Source organism: Eucyclogobius newberryi, unplaced genomic scaffold (assembly GCF_026437365.1).
Source record: "Eucyclogobius newberryi isolate DKJ021-1_F unplaced genomic scaffold, fEucNew1.0.hap1 SCAF_21, whole genome shotgun sequence".
Classification (NCBI taxonomy): Eukaryota; Metazoa; Chordata; class Actinopteri; order Gobiiformes; family Gobiidae; genus Eucyclogobius; species Eucyclogobius newberryi.
This window is the reverse complement of record NW_027315846.1, coordinates 830,051-854,050: the sequence shown is the minus strand read 5'-3', so window position 1 is coordinate 854,050 and position 24,000 is coordinate 830,051. Positions and strand designations below refer to the sequence as shown.

At 43.0% G+C, this 24,000-nt stretch overlaps 1 protein-coding gene across 12 annotated transcripts in view; it reads right to left on the bottom strand.

Annotated features, from left to right (window-relative positions):
- mark3a (MAP/microtubule affinity-regulating kinase 3a) overlaps nt 1-22,460 on the bottom strand; it is a 63,548-nt gene extending 41,088 nt beyond the window's left edge. For 6 of the 12 annotated variants that reach the window (XM_072457059.1, XM_072457064.1, XM_072457058.1 and 3 more), the window contains exons 1-4: nt 22,174-22,458; nt 21,105-21,387; nt 13,747-13,932; nt 11,792-11,845 (exon numbers count right to left, since the gene is read on the bottom strand). In XM_072457059.1, the coding sequence (XP_072313160.1) occupies nt 11,792-11,845; nt 13,747-13,932; nt 21,105-21,155 (291 nt within the window). In that variant the 5' untranslated portion in view covers nt 21,156-21,387; nt 22,174-22,458. Of the gene's footprint in view, nt 1-11,791; nt 11,846-13,746; nt 13,933-16,108; nt 16,179-21,104; nt 21,388-22,173 lie in introns of those variants that run through there. The other 6 variants (XM_072457056.1, XM_072457061.1, XM_072457067.1 and 3 more) reach the window with 3 other exon arrangements.
- Nucleotides 22,461-24,000: the final 1,540 nt, after the last annotated feature.

Here is a 24,000-nt window from a genome sequence, read left to right as displayed (position 1 = left end):
TACTGTTGCAATTTTATTGAAATTTATTCCAGTATTAATTTTTTGGGTATTTTTACTATTGTATTTTTATCCATTTTAATATTGTAATTATTTTATTTTAGTATTGTTTTTTAAATCCATTTTAATATTGTAATTATTTTATTTTAGTATTGTTTTTTAATTTTTTAACTATTGCATTATTTTTTATCCATTTTAATATTGTAATTCTCTTATTTAGTATTGTTTTTTTGTTTTGTTTTTTTTAACTATTGCATTATTTTGTATCCATTTTAATATTGTAATTATTTTATTTTAGTATACTTTTTTTTTTTTTTACTATTCCATAATTGTTTTATTATTATTTTTTTTAATTTAAAAATAATAATGATGACTTTTTGTATATCATGATTATGGTTTGGAGCACAGGCAGAGCAGGAGTATTTCATGTTTCGTGTGCAGCACTTTGAAAACGTTTCAGTTCATAAAACGTTACAAATAAAGTGGATTCATTAAATCGCCTTCATTTTCACACCTTTCCTTCTGCGTTTGGTCCGTCGCGTCGCGGTTTGAACCCATCCGTATAATGCCCACGTTTCCCCAGCGACAGCCGATAAAAACACGAGACGTTTCACCGTCTTGAGCAGCTGCGGCACACGGCCTGCGCCAGGCATTAAAATTCAATAAACTTCTTCTAAATGATAAATGATGATGTCAAATCAAAATGACGGATGAAATAAAAGCTCCGCGACGAGAAGACAACGGACGACACCAATATTCACAGTTTTTAAGAGTTTCAGAGGTTTTAATGTAGAACTGCTCGTGGTTTAAGGGTTTAAAACGATACATTTTGTCACTGAAGCGTCGTAAAAGCCGAGGGAAACACGGAGAGGTCAAGATGAATCTTTAACGACACTTTGCCTCCTGCTCGTCGCTGCTGTAACGTTTTATTCAACGCAGCGGAAGAGTGGGCGGGGTCAGAAGAGGAAAATATGCCATTAATGGACGTTTGTAGTAAAAACACAGGGAACAATCTTTGTGAAATCTTGTGTTGGTCGATAACGATGCAGTTAACTTGATCTTAAACTCGACATTGATCTAAATTTAAACCTGATTAACACGAGACTGAGGATTTTGAATTACGTCCTCATAAAACGAGTGTCAGACGTCTGTAAAAACCTTTGAGAAGTCAATATCTCTAATTAAATGTTTAATAAAGTTCTTCAGCTTTATCTGGAAAATCGACACTGAAATTACAGATGTCCATTAATATGCACTGTCCCAAAAATTAAAATGAATTTAAATAAAATAAATTGGAAAAAAAATGCAATACAACAAATATATTTAAATAAAATAAATTGAAATAAATCAAAAATCAATGAAAATCAAATGAAAATAAATGAATAAAATAAAAACATAAACACAAATTTAGGATAAGGGTTGAGTGATATTGACATGTTTTGTTTTTGTTTATTTTTTTTATTTTTATTTTTTTATCCTGATAAATGTTCAAATGTTTTTAAAAATATATTTTCTGGTCCCATCCCTAATCCAGTTCATTTATCCTGCTTTCCTTGTGCTTTCCTTTGGTTTGGAGGTTAGACTTAGTTAATTGCTCGTTTGGACACATTTTATTTTGTGAAAAGACGTTTGTCCCGGTGCAAAGTCCAATAAGCAGCAGCAAAACAGAAACATACAATAAAAGCCTCTCCTTCACACAGGGCGGGGCCGTCTGAGTTTAGAATGAAAGCATTAAACTAAATGGTTTCTAGATCGAGAATATGCACATGTGTAGAGTCCGGATAACCATCAAAATAAGATCAGATTTATGTTTTAAAGTCGACTCGTCACAATCAGTCAACTTTAGAGCTCTAACGTTGCCTTGACGTTGAAACAAAAGCTAAAATAACGCAAGGAGCAGCTTCACGGGGGTCAGACATCAGGCATTTGCCGTAAACGGGAAACACTTAAAACGCTGCATTTGGCTGTAAAAGAGCGGCGTGAAACGGGCGTGAAGCGGTCGCGGGCGGGTGAGGCAGCGGCGGCGGGGCGGGGCGGGGCTTCTGATCCGGTCATAATCGGCAATAATACAAACACCGATTGTGCCGATTATTTCTGTTTTTGTTGTGATGTGCTGCTGTCGTATGAAGCACTCTGAATGACTCCGAGCGCAGTTTTTTTTGTTGAAAACGTCAAAAAAGAAGAAACCGTTTCTGATTATCATTAATACTACACGTTAATTGTAAATATCCTTCGTCTAGAACCATCGGCGATACGTTTAAAAAGTCTCGGCGTGCAATAGAAATAATTGTTGGACAAGTTGACGGAACAATTCAGCCTTGGAAAATATTTTAAAGAGGTATAATTGATGATCATGTCATGAATTGACCTTTAAAACATCCTTGCAAACATCAGTGTGACTAAAATATGTTATAATAATTGGGGTGAAAATGAAGAGTTTTCTTGATTTTATTGTATTTTTTTTAACATTGCAGTTGTGATTTGTGAGTTTTAATACTTTTAACAGTGTCATTTTCTGATAATATCAACAGAAATGTTTTAGACATCTACAAACCTGTTTTAAGAGCCCATAAGGGAGCTGTGCGAGCGCCACATTCACACTTAGAGCTCAAATAAAGCTTCACATGCAAATATCCAGCCCACCTTTGTTCACAGTTTACATGTAAGCGTGTCCAGGGCGATCCAGGTCAATAGTTCAGGAGCCGGACTCTGTTAACGGCTTTATCTCCAGTGCAGAAGACTGTGTAACCATGGTAACGTGTCCAAAATGGAAATCCCCAAATGCAATTAAAGAGATACGGACCATAAACCGGGTCAACGAATCTGTAATCCCACAGTTACACGGGAATTCAGCCTAAGAATGAACAAATTAAAACATAACTATTGTACCCTGAGATGCCTCAACGGGGCTACAACGGAATATAACGGGGCTACAGCGGGACTAAAGCGGGACTACAGCGGGACTACAGCGGGACTACAACGGGGCTACAACTGGGCTACAGCGGGACTACAACGGGGCTACAACGGGACTACAGCGGGACTACAGCGGGACTACAACGGAACTACAACGGGGCTACAGCGGGACTACAACGGGACTACAACAGGGCTACAGCGGGACTACAACGGGGCTACAACGGGACTACAACGGGACTACAGCGGGGCTACAACGGAACTACAACTGGGCTACAGCGGGGCTACAGCGGATCTACAGCGGGACTACAGCGGAACTACAACGGAACTACAACTGGGCTACAGCGGGGCTACAGCGGGACTACAGCGGGACTACAGCGGGGCTACAGCGAGACTACAGCGGGACTACAACGGGGCTACAGCGGGGCTACAGCGGGACTACAACAGGACTACAGCGGGGCTACTGATTCGTGATTCACGCAGGCGGTAACGACGCCCGGCGGAGACAATCAGAGGTGCTCAAAGTTCAAGTAGCCGCGGTGTGTGACCTAGCGAAGTCGATGTCAGACACTGTAATATTTTCTGGTCCCCTGCCCAATCGGATCAATGCTGAATTGTACAGCCGTCTCTCAGCATTCAACAACTGGTTATCCAGATGGTGCCCTCAAAACAACGTTGTCTTTATTGATAACTGGAGTGCGTTTTGGGGAAAGCCCGGGCTCATACGCAGGGATGGCATCCATCCGACTTCGGAGGGTACATCCCTATTAGTTCGGAATTTGACCGATAGTCTTAGTCGTGTTAAGTGACCATCTAGGGATGAGCCCTGGGTGCAGAGCAGCAGTTCAAGACGCTCCTCTGTCGCTGAACTCTCGCCCGTTCTGTTACATGTGAAGTGTTCAGATTCAAGACAGATAGAGACTGTGTGTGTCCCTCGTGTCCCTCGTGTCCCTCGTACAAATAATGCCAAAAAGTCACATCTCAGAAAAAATATTTCAGGCGTCAGACCAAATAACTTAAGGAAAATAACAATCACAAATGACACAAATACACAAATGAACACGTAAAATGTGGACTGCTAAACATTAGAGCAATTTCCTCCAAATCGCTCTAAGTTAATGAATTAATTAGTGACTATAACATAGATCTTCTAGCTCTAACTGAAACGTGGCTTCAACAAGACGACTACGTCAGACTAAATGAGTCCACCCCACCCACCCATGTTAACCCCACCCACCCATGTTAACCCCACCCACCCATGTTAACCCCACCCACCCATGTTAACTTTCAGACTGCCAGGAGCACAGGCCGAGGTGGTGGTGTGGCAGTGATCTCACACTCAAGCCTACTCATGAGCCCTAAAACTAACAATGCATTACACTCATTTGAAAGCCTCATGCTGTCAATCACATGTCCAAATATGAAAAACCAAAAAGGAGTTTTGTTCATAGTTATCTACCGACCCCCTGGTCCCTACTCAGAGTTTTTAACAGAGTTTTCTGACTTTATATCAAACTTAGTGTTAGCCTGGGATAAAATAGTTATAGTTGGAGACTTTAATATTCACGTGAACATGAGTGATGACGCTCTCAGTAATGCCTTCAGCGCCTTGTTAGACAGCATTGGTTTCACTCAGAATGTAAATAAACCGACTCACACTCACAAGAACACTCTGGATCTTGTCCTAACGTATGGAACAGAGATTAGTGACCTCAGTGTCCTCCCTCAAAACCCTATATTGTCAGATCATTTCCTAATTACCTTTCAGTTTATTCTTAAAGATCATCCAGTCCCACAAAATAAAGTTATAATGAAAAGGACAATATCTGAAAAATCTATCTCAAAATTCAAAGAAATAATAGAGCCAATATTCAGTGACATGTCATGTGATCCTGCTGAGAACAGTTTTAGTCCCAGTTTAAGTGATCAATGTGTCGACTTGACCATGAATTCTCTGAAGTCTGCTCTTGACGTTGTCGCGCCGTTAAAACAGAAGGTCATTAGGCCAAAGCGCGCCTCCCCATGGTACAACCAAGAACTGCGTTCACTTAAACAAAGAGTTAGAAAGTTAGAGGGATTATTTCGTCGCTCTCACACAGAAGAATCCCTAAAAGCATGGAAAAGTTGCCTGCTGTCCTATAAGCAGGCTCTGCGTAAGGCCCAAACCAGATATTATTCAAATCTAATAGAAGTCAACAAAAGTAACACTAAATTCCTTTTCAGCACTGTAGCCATGGTAACAAACTGTCACAGTGCAGTAGAGCCCTCAATCCCAGCTACACTCAGCTCTGATGATTTCCTCCTATTTTTTAACAATAAAATAAAAACAATCAGAGATAAATTAGATGAAATTACCCCCGCTATTAGCCCTGAACTAGCCCAAGCTGTAAATCTAACATCCCATATAAATCCACCTGTAAATTTAGAAAGGTTCACTTGATCAAGTAGAGATAACTTCAGCCATTATGTCCTCTAAAAGCTCAACTTGTGTCCTAGACCCCATTCCAAGCAGACTCCTCAAAGACATTCTCCCCCTAATTATAGACCCTATTCTTAATATAATAAATACTTCACTCGAAAGTGGCTATGTTCCACAGTCCTTCAAACATGACGTCATTAAACCTCTTCTGAAAAAGCCTAATCTAGATCCCGACCTATTGGTAAACTACAGACCTATTTCAAATCTTCCCTTCGTCTCTAAAATCCTTGAAAAAGTTGTAGTAAAACAGCTTTGTCGCCACCTGCAGGACAATAACTTATTTGAAGTTTTCCAGTCAGGGTTCAGAGCCCACCACAGCACTGAAACTGCACTAGTTAAAGTCACAAATGATTTGTTATTAGCCGCTGACGATGGACTGGTCTCAATCCTGGTTCTGTTGGACCTCAGCGCAGCGTTTGACACCATCGACCACAACATTCTACTGCAGAGGTTAGAATGTGATGTAGGTGTTGGAGGAACAGCCCTCAGCTGGTTTAAATCCTATCTATCTGATAGGTTCCAATTTGTTAATGTAAACCAGAGCTCCTCACCAAGCTCTAAAGTAATTTACGGTGTGCCACAGGGTTCGGTACTCGGTCCAATTCTGTTTACTCTTTATATGCTACCATTAGGCAACATTATCAGAAAGCATGACATTAACTTCCACTGCTATGCAGATGACACTCAGCTGTATTTATCAATGAAACCTGATCAGAGCGATCAAGTAGACAGACTTTGTACTTGTGTGAAGGAGATAAAAACCTGGATGACACTAAACTACCTGCTTCTTAACTCTGAAAAAAACGAGGTCATTGTGCTTGGCCCTAAGCATCTACGAGACGCTCTATCTGAGCAGATAGTCACACTGGACAATGTCAGTGTAGCCTCCAGTTCTACTGTAAGAAACCTTGGAGTCTTATTTGACCAGGAGCTCTCATTTAAAGCTCATATAAATCAAGCTTGTAAAACAGCCTATTTCCATTTGCGCAACAAGAGCCAAAATCAGAAGAATCCTGCCTAAAAGTGATGCCGAAAAACTTATCCATGCATTTGTAACAACTAGATTAGACTACTGTAACTCCCTGCTTGCAGCGTGTCCTAAAAGCTCCATAAAAAGCTTTCAACTGGTTCAAAATGCAGCAGCAAGATTACTAACAGGAACAAAAAGAAGAGAACACATTACGCCGGTGCTGAAGTCTCTTCACTGGCTCCCCGTCGAGTCCAGAATCAAATTCAAAATTCTACTCTTGACCTACAAAGCCATAAATGACATGGCCCCATCCTACCTCAAAGATGCTATAGAACCATATCATCCAAACAGAGCTCTTCGCTCTCAGAATGCCGGCCTTCTGGTGGTGCCAAGAGTCTCTAAAAGTACTGTAGGAGGTAGAGCGTTTAGCTACCAAGCTCCTGTGTTATGGAATCAGCTCCCGACCCATGTTAAATATGCTGACACAGTCTCTTCATTTAAGTCCAGGCTTAAAACGTTCCTCTTCAAAATCGCTTATGGTCAGACTAGTTAGGAACAGAAACATAAACCCACAGCTTTAGCTACGCTGCCCTAGGAGTAACTATGCTGGGGGAAGTATGACAGCTTGAGCACTATCCTCTTCTTCTGACTACTTATGCTATCAAACAATATTTATTTTTTGATTCCACTTGCAAACTGTTCACCGCCTTCTTTTCTTTCTCTCACTCCTGAGGACCTGTGGACCCAGATGCCCCTCCCCTGGTGAAGTGGTCCCTGCCCTGTGTGGACGGTCCCTCATCTGCCTGAGGAGTGGGTCCAGTTCGCCTCAGTCGGTCCCTCATCTGAAGAGTGGGTCCAGTTCGCCTCAGTCGGTCCCTCATCTGCCTGAAGAGTGGGTCCAGTTCGCCTCAGTCGGTCCCTCATCTGCCTGAAGAGTGGGTCCAGCTCGACTCAGACGGTCCCTCTTCTGCCTGAAGAGTGGGTCCAGCTCCAGTCTCCTTGTGTCCGTCTGTCCGTCTGTGAGAGTCGGATCTCTCCTTCACTGGAACTCCTCCAGGTTTCTACGCTTTTTTCCCAAAGAGGTTTTTTTGTAGTTATTCCTGGCCGAGAAGGAGAGTCTAAGGACAGAGGACCCTGGGACATCGTCCCTCGCCATCACAGACATTGTTGATTCATTTCTCCCTGTGGCCCTCAGAGGCAACTGTTGTTGTGATTTTGGGCCTTACAAAAATAAATTGATTTGATTTGATTTGACTACAGCGGGGCTACAGCGGGACTACAACAGGACTACAACAGGGCTACAACGGGACTACAACAGGACTACAGCAGGGCTACAGCGGGGCTACAACGGAACTACAACGGGGCTACAGCGGGACTACAGCAGGACTACAGCGGAACTACAGCGGGACTACAGCGGGACTACAGCGGGACTACAACGGGACTACAACAGGGCTACAACGGGACTACAGCAGTGCTACAGCGGGGCTACAACGGGGCTACAGCGGGACTACAACAGGACTACAACAGGGCTACAACGGGACTACAACGGGACTACAACAGGGCTACAACGGGACTACAACGGGACTACAACGGGGCTACAGCGGGACTACAGCGGGACTACAGCGGGACTACAGCGGGGCTACAGAGGGGCTACTTAATGTCAAACTAAAACCAGACCGCCCTATATATATATTTTTTTTAATATTTTTAAATAACTACTGTATAACAAGCTCATTTTGGTGCATTTCCCCGTAGCACTTCCCTCTGCTGCCAGTAGATGGAGCGCAAACAATACAGCTCAAAGAAGGAACGCCTGACTGACATGAAGACGCCAAAGTGAACGCTCAAGAGCAAGTCCAAGGTCAAAGGGCAAGACAAATAAGACCTTCTGAAAGAAGGTCAATTTCATGTTTGCTCAAGGTTTAACAGCAAATTCATATTTATTTTTGCAAATAAAACACGGTCACGTTAGCGGAAAGCAACGACGTCGAGAGTATCGGCTTCATCGATCATTTTAGAAGTAAAATGAAGTGGTTTTAAGTCAATCTACTTTTTCATCTGGCTGTTTTAGTCACGTTTATTTGTTCGTTCGGGCGGTTGAAAAATGGTCACGTGACGGACGAGATTTCACAGTCTCACGGATAATCGTGAATAAAGGTGAATAATCGTGAATAAAGGTGAATAATCGTGAATAAATGTGAATAATCGTGAATAATCATGAATAAAGGGTGAATAAATGTGAATAAAGGGTGAATAAATGTGAATAAAAGGGTGAATAATAGTAAATAGGTGAATAAAGGTGAATAAAGGGTGAAGGTGAATAATTGTGAATAAAGGGTGAATGATAGTGAATAAAGGTTAATAATCGGGATGTTTATTTACTCGCTAAAAATGTTACTTTGCTGAAAGTAAATGTCCGCTTAAAACTGGGAATTTTCTGAGACAGTTTAACATTTTTGTCTTGGATCGCCGCCTCGTTCACAAATAAGTTTTTTGCATTTGCTGCTGGATAAAAGTCGCATGGAATAAATCCTAAAAACAAGTCAAAGAGTCAAAACCGCAGCCCAAAATGTGCATAATGATGATTAAGAAATTCATCATTGGTCATAACTTTATGGTTTTTGTGTCGGGGCGTGAAGAGGTCATGGTTTATCAGGACGTCGTGTGTAGAAACATGTGTTGCTAAAGAGATGTTTTACACCATTTTCACTTTTATATCAACTGTACGAAAACAAAAAGTGAAAGCAATAATAACACGTTTATTGTTGTACTAAAAGACCCAAATGCAAAGTGAAATAAAGTATAGAGAAAGTGAAATAAATCTTTAAACTTCGAGCGACGTCTGAATGAAAAACCTCTGCGTCAGCTTCTGTTTAATCAAACCCCTCCCACCTCCTCCTGCCCCTCCCCTGCGCGACCTCTGACCCCTGCAGAGGGGCGGGGGTCGACTCGGGACAGATGCACGGGACAGATGTGAGGCTGCCGGGGCGGTTACGTAAGAGAGAAGAGCTCGACAGCTTAATCTGCTTTTACACTCTTTATTTTTATATTTATTTTCACATGAAATAACAAAAAAACTGACCTATAAAATAAATAAAATAAAAATAAATACAAATTATGAATAAATAGAAATTACAAGTAAACAAAAATTACAAAGAAATTAAAATTACAAGGAAATTAAAATTACAAAGAAAATAATACACACAAAAATACAAAGAAAAACAGAGCTGGGTAGGACCATTAAGAACTCAAGATAAGTAAAGAATAAAATTAGAAAGTAATATCAGCATTTTTTCCTCCAACCCAGCAACCTTTTAATGTTGCAAAATGCAAACAACAATTAGTTTTTTTATCATTTAAAAACACACATTTTGGGACCTCCTGCTTTGTCGGGGTCATAAATCTTCACATGACATGATTTGGAGTGAGTGTATAGTTCGGTAAACGATTAATTCCACGACTATCTTCCCGTCCTGATGCGCCGAGCTCCCAACTGTGTCCACGCGCACACAACCTGCACAACGCCACCTTAAACGCCACTTTAAACTCAAGTATACCGCGTACCATCCCTGTGAGTAACCTTCACGTACCGAGAGTTTGTTCCGGTCCGACACGAACCGCCAATAACTTCACGCTGTTAGTGTTTCGTAACCGCGCGCGATTGTCCAACTCTGGGTGCGATCGCGGCTTCACACCCTCGTGAACAAACTGCACCAAAATCCACTGAATACGAGGCGTCAAAACACTTTCATAATTACAGAGATTTATAGATTATAGCGATGAGTTTAACAAACAAAAGCTCAGAAATATTAAAGACAAAGAGGCAGTCGCGGCTGCGTTAATAATAATAAACTGCTTCGCTATTTATTCTTGCAACAATTTCCACAAGTAGGGTCATTAAAAAGCAAATAAGGGGCAATTTTAGCAACTTTTTGTGGCGTTAAAGACCAGAAAAAACAGCAACAACGTCACATCACTTTGAATTTAGCATTTATTGTAGTTCTTTTTAGAAATCACAATCACAATCTCACTGTCAGGTCCAATTTGAGGCACTGCGCAGCAGAGTTTCTAAAATTAGACTTTGCGCCCGGCCGGTGCTTTTCATCCGTCAGTCAAACGCTTTATGCAAATGTCGGCTCCAATATTAAGTGTACTACGGTTTCCTAAAATAACCCGGCGAGTCTCTGAGGGAGAAACGACACCGCGGACGCCGTTTACTCCGGCCTTTTTGCCACAAACGCCGTCTGCGCTGTCGGTCGTCTCGTTGGGTTCGGCCGGTGCCGGAGGGGAACACATAAAATCAATGTTTGTGGTGGAAAATCTGATGTGGAGCGGAGGCCAGAGCTGCTGAAACCCGGTCGATATCTAAAATAACTAGTCGGAATGAAAGCGCGGATAGAGTCGCTGCGATTGACAAACTCTAAAGCAGGAAAACTATTGCCTAATATGTTTTTTGGCCATTGCACATCCACATCCAGAAGTGTTGAGCCCCTTTTGTTCACACCGGCTCTGAAATGAAACTCTTCAGATCAAAACCAGCTTTGTCCTTGTTCAGTTATTGATCCTGTGTATGTTGTGAACAAAAGCAGGAGACTTCAAACTGGAGTGAAACCGTCGACAGTCCATTCAGTCTCTGCGCGACATTAGCATCTTAAAGGAGCAAAGGAGCTTCCTGCTCGGGCTCATTTCACGAGGACAGTCAGACCAGCTCCGGTTCAGGGCGGCACGCGAGGAATCACATCCTACACAGGACTACAAGGCTAGAAAGGGGCTAGAAAGGGGCTAGAAGAGGGCTACAACAGGACTACAAGACAACAGGGCTACAATGGGGCTACAACACAGGGCTACAACACAGGGCTACAACACAGGGCTACAACAGGGCTACAACAGGACTACAACAGGACTACAACAGGACTACAACAGGACTACAACAGGGCTACAACACAGGGCTACAACACAGGGCTACAACACAGGGCTACAACACAGGGCTACAACACAGGGCTACAACAGGGCTACAACAGGGCTACAACAGGGCTACAACAGGGCTACAACAGGACTACAACAGGACTACAACAGGACTACAACAGGACTACAACAGGACTACAACACAGGGCTACAACAGGACTACAACAGGACTACAACACAGGGCTACAACACAGGGCTACAACAGGGCTACAACAGGGCTACAACAGGGCTACAACAGGGCTACAACAGGGCTACAACAGGGCTACAACAGGGCTACAACAGGGCTACAACAGGACTACAACAGGACTACAACAGGACTACAACAGGACTACAACAGGACTACAACACAGGGCTACAACACAGGGCTACAACACAGGGCTACAACACAGGGCTACAACACAGGGCTACAACACAGGGCTACAACAGGGCTACAACAATACAAGCCGCAATAGCTGCAGTAGAGCACGTACCTTCTGAAGGCTGTTGGGGTTGAGCTGGGTCTTGTCTATGATCTTAATGGCCACCTGTGAACACAAGTATTTATAGTCAGAACACGGACATGGCGCGACAGAAGCATCGAGTTACTGTAAACGCAAAACGCCATTATCTCCAGCCTCTGCAGGGCCGGCCACTGGAGGCAGGAGAGCTTCAACCGCCGCGACAAACTGACCACTCCCCACTGACCACTCCCCACCCCACTAACCCGATAAACTAATCTAGACTGAAGAATCAAATCTAGAATCAAAACTGGACACACATTTGAGCAGGAATTGGCTCTGGGACAAATGCAAACAGTCACTTCCTCTTCCTCTGGAGTTTGTGGAGTTGTTTAGAAGTGACACAGAGGAAGAAGAATTCAATGGATTTAGTGATTTGGGGTAAAACTGATGCTTTGCTAAACTTGTTAGCATGTTCTTTATGCTATAGTTATCTGAATAACTGTTCATATGTTACGTTAACATACCAGACACTTACCCCAGTTCTGTCTGTGCCTCATGTAGCTGAAGGTGTTAGCGTTAGCATACGTCATGTAGCTGAAGGTGTTAGCGTTAGCATACGTCATGTAGCTGAAGGTGTTAGCGTTAGCATACGTCATGTAGCTGAAGGTGTTAGCGTTAGCATACGTCATGTAGCTGAAGGTGTTAGCGTTAGCATACGTCATGTAGCTGAAGGTGTTAGCGTTAACATACGTCATGTAGCTGAAGGTGTTAGCGTTAGCATACGTCATGTAGCTGAAGGTGTTAGCGTTAGCATACGTCATGTAGCTGAAGGTGTTAGCGTTAGCATACGTCATGTAGCTGAAGGTGTTAGCGTTAGCATACGTCATGTAGCTGAAGGTGTTAGCGTTAGCATACATCATGTAGCTGAAGGTGAAGGTGTATCTCGGGAACTCAACATTTCAGAACCCAGAGTTTATCAGTTAGAAAATCCAGCACGTCTGCATCCGGCGTTTGGATCAAAATCTAACGTTTGACCGTTAAAATATCGACTGTTATTTTCCATCCATCCATCCATCCATTTTCTACCGCTTGTTCCCTTTTGGGGTCGCGGGTGACTGGAGCCTATCCCGGTGACTTCGGGCCTTAGGCGGGGTACACCCTGGACAGTGGCCAACTTGTCACGGGGCCAACACAGAGACATAGACATTACAGACAGTTCACGCTCACATTCATTCACTAGGGCCAATTTAGAGTCACCAATTGTACCTGACACTTGCATGTGATTGGACGGTGGGAGGAGCCAGAGAACCTGGAGAGAACCCACGGTAACACGGGGAGAACATGCAGACTCCACCCAGAGAGATCATGTGATGTTGGTCTGGTCCAGGAATTGAACCCATGAGCTCCTTCTTGGGAGGCAAGAGCACTAACCGCCTTTGCCACCGTGCACCCCACACTGTTATTTTCCCTTCAGTTTAAATACTGCGCGAGTGAACCAGCCCCTGTGCTGCTGCTGAGCCTCTGTAGTTAGAAATGCTCTGTTATGCTAATGTTGCTAATGTTGCTAACGTCTACAAAGCACTAATGTCACCCTCACGTCGATTTGAAACTTACAAATGTAATAAAAACGTGCGGGTAAAACATTTACTTAATTGGATCAACATTTTGTCTGATTTGCCTTCTTTTTTCATATCGTGTTTGAGTCATTTTGTTTTGTTTTTTCCAACTTAACTAAAGCGTCAGTCCAAGGACGACTGGAATACAGCTAAAAACACATGGAGATATTAAAAACTGACTTATTTTGTGTTGAAAATGACATTATATCATCCAAAGGGGAGTGTTATTTGTATAAAGATACATTTAAATATTTAAAAGTACATCCTAGTCTCCTCTGCACTTCCACAGGAGGAATCCACAGGAGTGCGTCGCGGGTCTTGAACCGGTCGCCTCCTCGCGGTTGGCGGTCACCCGGCGGTCGCTCTCACCTCTCTGCCCGTGAGTATGTGCCGGGCCAGCTTGACTTTGGCGAAGTTTCCTTTCCCGATGGTCTTGAGGAGCCGGTAGTTCCCCACGTGCGGCGGCTGCGGGTCGTCCGAGCTGCGCGTCCGGACGCCCGAGCGGGACGAGCGCGAGCCGGCATCCGAACGCCCGTTACTGTGGGACGACGAGTGCTGCGTGGACAGAGAGCGAAGGGTCAGAGCGGAGGGTCAGAGCGGAGGGTCAGAGCGGAGGGTCAGAGCGGAGGGTCAGAGCGAAGGGTCAGAGCGGAGGGTCAGAGCGGAGGGTCAGAGCGAAGGGTCAGAGCGGAGGGTCAGAGCGGAGGGTCAGAGCGGAGGGTCAGAGCGAAGGGTCAGAGCGGAGGGTCAGAGCGGAGGGTCAGAGCGGAGGGTCAGAGCGAAGGGTCAGAGCGGAGGGTCAGAGCGGAGGGTCAGAGCGGAGGGTCAGAGCGGAGGGTCAGAGCGGAGGGTCAGAGCGAAGGGTCAGAGCGGAGGGTCAGAGCGAAGGGTCAGAGCGGAGGGTCAGATTTAAATGTCACAGGTACAACTACACGTGTCATTTAATCGTGCTGATTCAGAGCACAATATAATCCTGTAAATGCAAAACGCCATTATCGCCAGCCACTGCAGGTCCGGCCACTAGAGGCAGCAGAGATTTGACAACCACTCCACGACAACCACTCCACACAAACCCGATAAAGGCCGCAGTTATTTTATTACTTGGTTTACGAATTTTTTAATGAAATATATTGCACAGTCGGACGGAATATAAATATAATTTCAATTTCAAAAAGATGTTTTCTTCCGGGTTTGCCCAAAACGCACCACGGGAGGAGGGGGGGACGTGGCACGCATGAGCGTGTAACAGTCAATAATATAATGGATCCGTAGTAACAGTAGATTTAGCGTGTTTTAGACAGACAGAACTGATGCTTCAGTGTGCAGTGGATTTCACAGGTACGACTGTACGAGTCATGTGATCGCGCTGATTCAGAGCACAATATAATCCTGAGAACAAAAAATTAGAATAATAATGAACATTTTAGAAGCAAAATTAAGTATTTTTGGTCCAAATATGTGACATTCCTGATGGCGTTTAAAATGTGAAACTTTGAACTGAACTATTAAAATACAAATCTATGAAACTACAATTAGATGTTTTTCAGCCTTAGTTGCTACTTTTCCAGTAACTTTAACCATTTATTTCAAGGTTAACAACAACAACACCATTTGACAGCGATAAAGTCAATATTTCCTCGTCGTGGAAGAAGCATCAATCAGACTTTTTAACACTTAAAACATTTACACTTTTGAATATGTGACCTCCAAAACCAATGACCTTTGAACTCTATGAATATGACCCAAACTGCACAAGAATTCACACAAAACAAACTATTATTGTTGAAAAAAGCACTAGAGTGGATCGTGAGTTTAATCTAAACACCACCAATTCAAATCCTAGAGAAAAGGAGGGAGGGCGGGCCGGAGGGGAGGGCGGGCCGGAGGGGAGGGCGGGCCGGAGGGGAGGACGGGCCGGAGGGGAGGGCGGGCCGGAGGGGAGGGCGGGCCGGAGGGGAGGGCGGGCCGGAGGGGAGGGCGGGCCGGAGGGGAGGACGGGCCGGAGGGGAGGACGGGCCGGAGGTTAATTGTGTCGGTCGAGTCCAGATGAAAACTATTCAATCACTCCTGACTCCGGGGCCCACACTCCTGACTCCGGGGCCCACACTCCTGACTCCGGGGCCCACACTCCGGGGCCCACACTCCGGGGCCCACACTCCGGGGCCCACACTCCGGGGCCCACACTCCGGGGCCCACACTCCGGGGCCCACACTCCAGGGGCCACACTCCAGGGGCCACACTCCAGGGGCCACACTCCAGGGGCCACACTCCAGGGGCCACACTCCGGGGGCCACACTCCGGGGGCCACACTCCGGGGGCCACACTCCGGGGGCCACACTCCGGGGGCCACACTCCGGGGGCCACACTCCGGGGCCCACACTCCGGGGCCCACACTCCAGGGGCCACACTCCGGCCCCCACTCCGGTGAACAGGAAGTGAACTTTAGCCGCTCTGCTTCAGCTCTTCACTTCTCGGTCGAACCTGTTTTAATGACGAGCTCTTTTGTCATTCTCGCTCTGAACTGGTTTCACTCCAGGTTTAGTCTTTAGTCTTCTACTTTTTACTCCAATTCTAATTAAAAAAAACACTAAAACAACACGTCCAAATCTTTTAAATAAAGAACTACGCTAAACTAAAACTTGCTAACTGTTATCAACACTTAGACAGTACAAACTTCCTCTTAGACGATGGTTAACCGTTGTAAATGTGTTTGTTGTTGTTGTTTACTCACTAAACTGCGGGGCCTCCTGTTGGTTCCAGCGCCCGTCATGTTTCAAACCAGAGACAAAACAAAAGATAATCCCATAAATAAAGTCCTCTGCCGCTTTAGTTTGTCCCGAGTTTGAGCCGAGCGGAGTGTGTGTGTGTGTGCGCGTCAGCGCTGCCACAAGAACACGCCCACAGGAAGTCACGGGATTTCAGAATAAGAGCACAAAGCGTTGCACTCCGTCTGAAGGGAGAATGTAGCGGTTTTAAATGGGTTTTACTCTTTTGACGTCTCATATTTTTAAAGTCCTGTTGTTTAAAGGTCCAGTTTCAGTTTTGTTTTGGATTTTTTAGTTCTGCTTTTTAAGTCTAGACTCTTTTATTGTGTTTGTTTCTGTGAGTGGTGTTTGTGAGTCTTGGTTTAGTCTGGACTTGTTCCTCGTCGTCTTCCAGCACTAATAAATAATAATAATTAACCCGTGTTCATTTTGACAAGACATTTTCATTTATTTTTAGTCTTGAAGCTTCAAGACTAAAGATTAAAATTACTTTTAGTTTTAGTCAAAATTGTGTCAAACATTTATTTCTGTCAAGGAAAAATGTTAATTCAGCAAACAAACTAAAACATTTAAATATGGTTCACTTTGAGGCTCTGGGATTGAAACATTTATTTCACATTTTTAATCATAATCCACTCCATTCATTAATCATTTTTTGTTTTCAAATATTAATACAAAAAAATAATACTATTTGTTGATGAAAATATAAACTTCTTGACATAGTTTTAGTTTAGTTTTTTTTAATTACCAATAACATTCACCAAAAATATTACAATATTATTAACTGGCCCTGGTTTGTCCCAAACACCTGATTTTCTGCTGCATTCAGTCTAAATTTAGTCCTGGTTCAGATCAGACATTTAGACCTGGTTTAGTCTTGTTTTTGACCCTTTTCACTGCTGTAGGACTTTGTAGGACTGTAAGACTGTAGGACTGTACTGTAAGACTGAGACTAAGACTGTAGGACTGTACTGTAAGACTGTAGGACTGTACTGTAAGACTGTAGGACTGTACTGTAAGACTAAGACTGTAGGACTGTACTGTAAGACTGAGACTAAGACTGTAGGACTGTACTGTAAGACTGTAGGACTGTACTGTAAGACTGTAGGACTGTACTGTAAGACTAAGACTGTAGGACTGTACTGTAAGACTAAGACTAAAGGACTGTAAGCCTGTAGGACTGTACTGTAAGACTGTAGGACTGTACTGTAAGACTGAGACTAAGACTGTAGGACTGTACTGTAAGACTGTAGGACTGTACTGTAAGACTAACCCTGTAGGACTGTACTGTAAGACTGTAGGACTGTACTGTAAGACTGTAGGACTGTACTGTAAGACTAAGACTGTAGGACTGTACTGTAAGACTAAGACTGTAAGACTGTAAGCCTATAGGACTGTACTGTAAGACTGTAGGACTGTACTGTAAGACTGTAGGACTGTACTGTAAGACTAAGACTGTAGGACTGTACTGTAAGACTAAGACTAAAGGACTGTAAGCCTGTAGGACTGTACTGTAAGACTGTAGGACTGTACTGTAAGACTAAGACTGTAGGACTGTACTGTAAGACTAAGACTGTAAGACTGTAAGCCTGTAGGACTGTACTGTAAGACTGTAGGACTGTACTGTAAGACTAAGACTGTAGGACTGTACTGTAAGACTAAGACTGTAAGACTGTAAGCCTGTAGGACTGTACTGTAAGACTGTAGGACTGTACTGTAAGACTAAGACTAAGACTGTAGGACTGTAGGACTGTAGGACTGTACTGTAAGACTAAGACTAAGACTGTAGGACTGTACTGTAAGACTAAGACTGTAAGACTGTAAGCCTGTAGGACTGTACTGTAAGACTGTAGGACTGTACTGTAAGACTAAGACTGTAGGACTGTAGGACTGTAGGACTGTAGGACTGTACTGTAAGACTAAGACTGTAGGACTGTACTGTAAGACTAAGACTGTAAGACTGTAAGCCTGTAAGACTGTAGGACAGTAGGACAGTAGGACTGTCTTATCTATAGAACTGTAGAAGGATCAAACTCATCCTCCCGTTTGACCTTTGCTCTCTGCATTATTGACCTTTACGCTAAATCTAACTGACAAGCCCGCTGTCGTTACAGGGGTCCAAAAGCTCCGCCTTCTCCTCGGCCCCGCCCCGCTCCGACAGGGTAAACAAACAGCACGACTTGTTTACCTTTCGACCGGTTAAACGAGCGCGTGTCGGTTTTATTAACGATCGTGTTTGCGTCGCCTTATGGCAAACACCCAAACGGCCGCTCGCCGCCAGACGTTTCACCGTCACAAGTAACCTTAGTGACGTTTCACCGTCATGAGAAAACTTAGTGACGTTTCACCGTCACGAGTAAACTTAGTGTGACATTTCATCCAAAGCATAAGAAGGAGGCAAGAGTACGAATGCAACACAGAGAGTAAAGTCTGCACAGCTAAATGATCCGCCAAACGTACAATCGTGAGGTAAAAGTCGCCGCAGATGAATTAAAATGCAGCGTAAATGGGACAAATGTTGGTGGAACAGGGAGAACGTTCAAAACTCAAGTGCAGTGGTGAAACAGGACGATATAGAACACAAACGATTCATTGCAGACGCGTTCACAGCATCAGGCGTTTCATGTCGATTTTTCTAATGACCAAACGCAACAGACAAAATTCCTCGTTATTGTTCTGATTAATCGCTGCAGCCATAAAAAATACACATTTTAAAAAATTGCAGAAATATGACTTAAATACCTTTGCAAGTTTTCTCGCAGTCCAACGATTTTCAGCATTTAATTCTCATTCAAATAAATATCTAGTGTTCAGGACTCATTTAAAACTGAATAACGGTCAAGTGAATTCTAAAAGACGTACTTTAGGTTCAGGACAAAACAAAAACAACAAACGACAGGTGAATATTTTGTGTTTTTAGTGGAAAAAACATTTAGTCTTCAGGTCAAATTGTGGTCAAACTAAAGCTTCATCTGCGTCAAGTTGTTTCACGTTCAGAGGATTTTTGTAAAAACACAAAGATGAATTGAGAGAAAAACCTTTTTTTTACTGTTTCTAGTGGGAAAACTATCTGCGGTTTTTAAGTTGAATCAAAAACAAATTTTGTCCTGCTCTCTGCTCATTTTTCTACTTTTTATTTGCATACATTTCAAAAGAAAAAGAAAAAAGAAAGCCACACAAAATAATAAACAATTGAATGGAAATCACAATTTGAAAAGTGACAAAACATTTAAGTGGCAAAATTTATTCCGCAAACTCCAAAATTCTACAAACATCTCCTGAAATACATGGAATTGTGAACAGATTTGCGTCGTCTCTCAAACGTTACCGCTCCTGGACGTGTTAAAGACGTGCACGTCGAACACAACAACATGGCATGAAATCCAGCCCTTTCTTCATCTTCAATCTACAGTACCCACAAACCTTTGCTCCATTTCACAGCAGCACACGTGAAGCTGTCGTGTTATTGCGACTTATTATTACAACTTATTATTACGACTTATTTTCACTCGTTTCTTTGAGCGTTTAACAGTTGAAAGCAATGATTTTTTTAATGATCGTTGTCCTCTGAACATAGAAATACTACAGCTTTGTTTAATTGTTCAATCTGCAACTAAAGATCATTTAATTTAACCCATTGGAAGTTATAGATGAATAAAGGGATATTTAAACATCAAAGGCTGTTTTCCACAAATACATTTTCCTCCCACAGACAGAAAGTATGTTTGATATCCAATTCTAAACCTGATTTATTTAAGTTTGAATTCCAAAAAAATAGGTGAAATGTGATTTGTTTTGGGGTTATTTGTTACAATTGATTTCAGTCATATCTAGTTTACTCAAATAAAGTAAGATTTATAATATAATATAATATAATATATATATATATATATATATATATATATATATATATATATAAATAAATATATATATATAAATAAATATATATACATATATATATATATATTAAAATAAACTGTATTTCTTCTATCTACAAAATGAAACAAAAAAAAAATAAGAATGAAACAACCAGGCTATAATATTTTCATATTCAAGCGTCTCAGATATGTGCAAATGTGGCAATTTTTACACATTAAAGGCCTTTTTTATACCTGTACTAAACTTTTTATTCTACAGTAAATTACAGAAAAAGTTTCATATTTATCTTTAATACTTTTTCACCTTAATATCTGCACCGTTTCCACTAAATACATTTTTAAAACGACTGTTTTCTTCCGTTGTGTTAAACATTTAGTCGATCGATTAATTGGCTAAAGTACAATCTCTTTCAGCATAAAGCGCTCCTGAGGAAAGAAAACTGCTTTCTACAACACAATCTTCATTTAAGAAGCTTTTTAGCCGGGCACGTGCTCATGTCGCCGCGTCCTGTCGTTTGAGCCGTTATATAAGTCTTAAATTGCACAAAAAAAAACACGGGATTAGCGACAAAAGCGGCGCGTTTTCCGCTGAAAAGCTCAGACCGGAAGCGCCGCTTGTTTGGACCGTCGCCGCGAGGAGGGGGGGAGGGGGGCGGACACTGGACGGCGGAGCGCGATGACTGACGGCTCGAAGCGGCCAATGAGCGCGCGGGACGTAAACGACTGTTGCCTGCCAGAAAAGAAACGGGGCGAAAGAGCGAAGAGTTTGGTCGCGTTTCGAGCCCGAATAAAAGTCGCTATTTCGATCAACAAATAAGTTTATGCTTCTGTGACAAAGTTTAGAGTGTAATCTACGTTTTTAATCCCGGTTCGACGTGATAAACGTGACAAAACTTCGCACTTAGGGCGTGTTTAGCCGAGAGGATGTGCTCGCGGACACAAAAGTGCAAAACGACATCAAGAAAAACTCGAAAAACGTTGACAAAAACAGCCGCGATGTCGATTTAAACTTTATATAAGACTTCGGTCGAGTTAAATCGCGGTGCGTGACGTCGCAAGGGCGATAGAAACGACTTGTACTTACGCTTTCCGTCGATTTTTCGTTCACCGTCGGCAAAGGCGTTTTGGTTGACATCGTTTCCCCCTCGTTTCCGTTTCAAAAAGGTTTAAATCCCGCACAAAAGCGACAGAAAAGTCCACAAAGTCCACCGAGTCCCCGCGCGGTGCCGCAGCCGACGAAAGAGACGTTTGTGCGGGGTAAAACGGCCTCGGCATGGGCCAAATGTGAACGCGGAGGACCGGTGTTACGGCGAAAAGTGCTCCCCAGAAGACGAGGACATCCCTTTGGCTCCGAACGGCAAAAAACGCTACAAAAAGACAAAAAAAACACAAAACATATTAGTGTTTGGAACTGAACAACACTGTGATTTAGTTTAAAATTGTGTTTAGTGTAATATCGATGTCAAAATTTGCCAACTTAACAAATTTCTGTACAAGTTCTCCGATTTAAAGATTAAAATAGAACACAGAATGGCTAAATTAGGTGTAGACACAGACAGTTTGTTGTGAAAAATAACTGACATTTGATTCTATATAAGGAACACACACAAAAAAAGTAAGTGGAGCTAATGTCAAAAGTTCCTAACATAAGCACCTTTTCTGCTCTAATAGTCGATCGATTGTTAACCTGTTGAAAGCTTAAATTAGATTACAGGGAAGCTAAAACATGCGTGGATAAAGATATTTGATGGTAAAAGGACTAAAAACAAAGACATTTCATTACAAAAGGACGAGAAAAAACACGTCTGAAAAAAGTACCCGACACTTTGGTCTTTAAAAGCCAAGCGTTCTCCTGTCAAAAGATTCAATTAAAATGCAGAACAGCTCATTTCGGTTCAGACCAAGACATTTGATTGGTAAAAATGACCTTAATTTGATTTGTCTGATCGTAAAATGGCCACAAAACAACCCCAAAAAGTGTCTGCCGGCGGAGCACAGACGCGCCTCTGAGCAGGGGGTGCATAATTCGGCGCAACACCGGACGTGTTTCAGCCGATTTTCCAACTGTTAACGCTCCGAAACCGCCTCGAGTCCAAACGCGAGAGGACACAGAGTGGCCGAGACGTTTCACCGGCGGATTATGGCGTCCGCACCTTCGTCGCGGCGCGTCCCAAATCACGGCGCGTCTCTCTTATTCCGGGGCTCGAGACGAACTACGGCGGACGGAGAGTTAGCGTCTGTCGGCGGCCGCTTCCCGGAGAAGATGGCTCCGAAGTGCGTCCAAAAACATGTCCGGAGGTGCGCGACGGGGGCTCCGGGGCTCGGCGAGGGGCTTCAGGCGACGCGGGCGGCCGAGGCGCGGGTCCGGGGCTCGGTCTGGTCCATCTCTGAGGGGCCGAAGTGGCGCTGCTGCTGTCGGGGCGAGGTGGGACCAAAATGGCCGCTCCGCGCTGGAGCTGGATTAGGCCGCGTTCAAGGGGCGCGCGGCGGCGTGGGACAAACCGGCATCACGACCCTCAACGAGCCGGAACAAATAAATAACAACAAGTAAACAAACAAATACAAACTACAGCATCACGGCCGTCAACGAGCCAGAACAAACAAATAACAACAAGTAAACAAACAAATACAAACTACAGCATCACGACCCTCAACGAGCCGGAACAAACAAATAACAACAAGTAAACAAACAAATACAAACTACAGCATCACGGCCGCCAACGAGCCGGAACAAACAAATAACAACAAGTAAACAAACAAATACAAACTACAGCATCACGGCCGTCAACGAGCCGGAACAAACAAATAACAACAAGTAAACAAACAAATACAAACTACAGCATCACGGCCGTCAACGAGCCGGAACAAACAAATAACAACAAGTAAACAAACAAATACAAACTACAGCATCACGGCCGTCAACGAGCCGGAACAAATAAATAACAACAAATACAAACAAGTAAATAATAACAAATACAAACTACAGCATCACGGCCCTCAACGAGCCGGAACAAATAAATAACAACAAGTAAACAAACAAATACAAACTACAGCATCACGGCCGTCAACGAGCCGGAACAAACAAATAACAACAAGTAAACAAACAAATACAAACTACAGCATCACGACCCTCAACGAGCCGGAACAAATAAATAACAACAAGTAAACAAACAAATACAAACTACAGCATCACGGCCGTCAACGAGCCGGAACAAACAAATAACAACAAGTAAACAAACAAATACAAACTACAGCATCACGGCCGCCAACGAGCCGGAACAAACAAATAACAACAAGTAAACAAACAAATACAAACTACAGCATCACGGCCGCCAACGAGCCGGAACAAACAAATAACAACAAGTAAACAAACAAATACAAACTACAGCATCACGGCCGTCAACGAGCCGGAACAAACAAATAACAACAAGTAAACAAACAAATACAAACTACAGCATCACGGCCGTCAACGAGCCGGAACAAACAAATAACAACAAGTAAACAAACAAATACAAACTACAGCATCACGGCCGTCAACGAGCCGGAACAAATAAATAACAACAAATACAAACAAGTAAATAATAACAAATACAAACTACAGCATCACGGCCCTCAACGAGCCGGAACAAACAAATAACAACGACTACAAACAAATAACAACAAATACGAACAAATAATAAGAAATACAAACAAACAAATAACAAGTAAAAAAACAAATAACAACTAATACAAACAACAGCATCACGGCCCTCAACGAGCCGGAACACGACCGTCAACGACCAAAAGCGAGCACAAACAAACAAATAACAAGTAAATAACAATAAATACAAACAATAGCGTCACAACCACGAACAACAGCGTCAAGACCGTAAACGAGCTGAAACAAACAAATAAAAACTAAAAACAAAATAAAACAACAGCGTCATGACCGTAAAAGACTTTTTAGGTGAAGCAGTAACGCGTCACACAACACAACACTG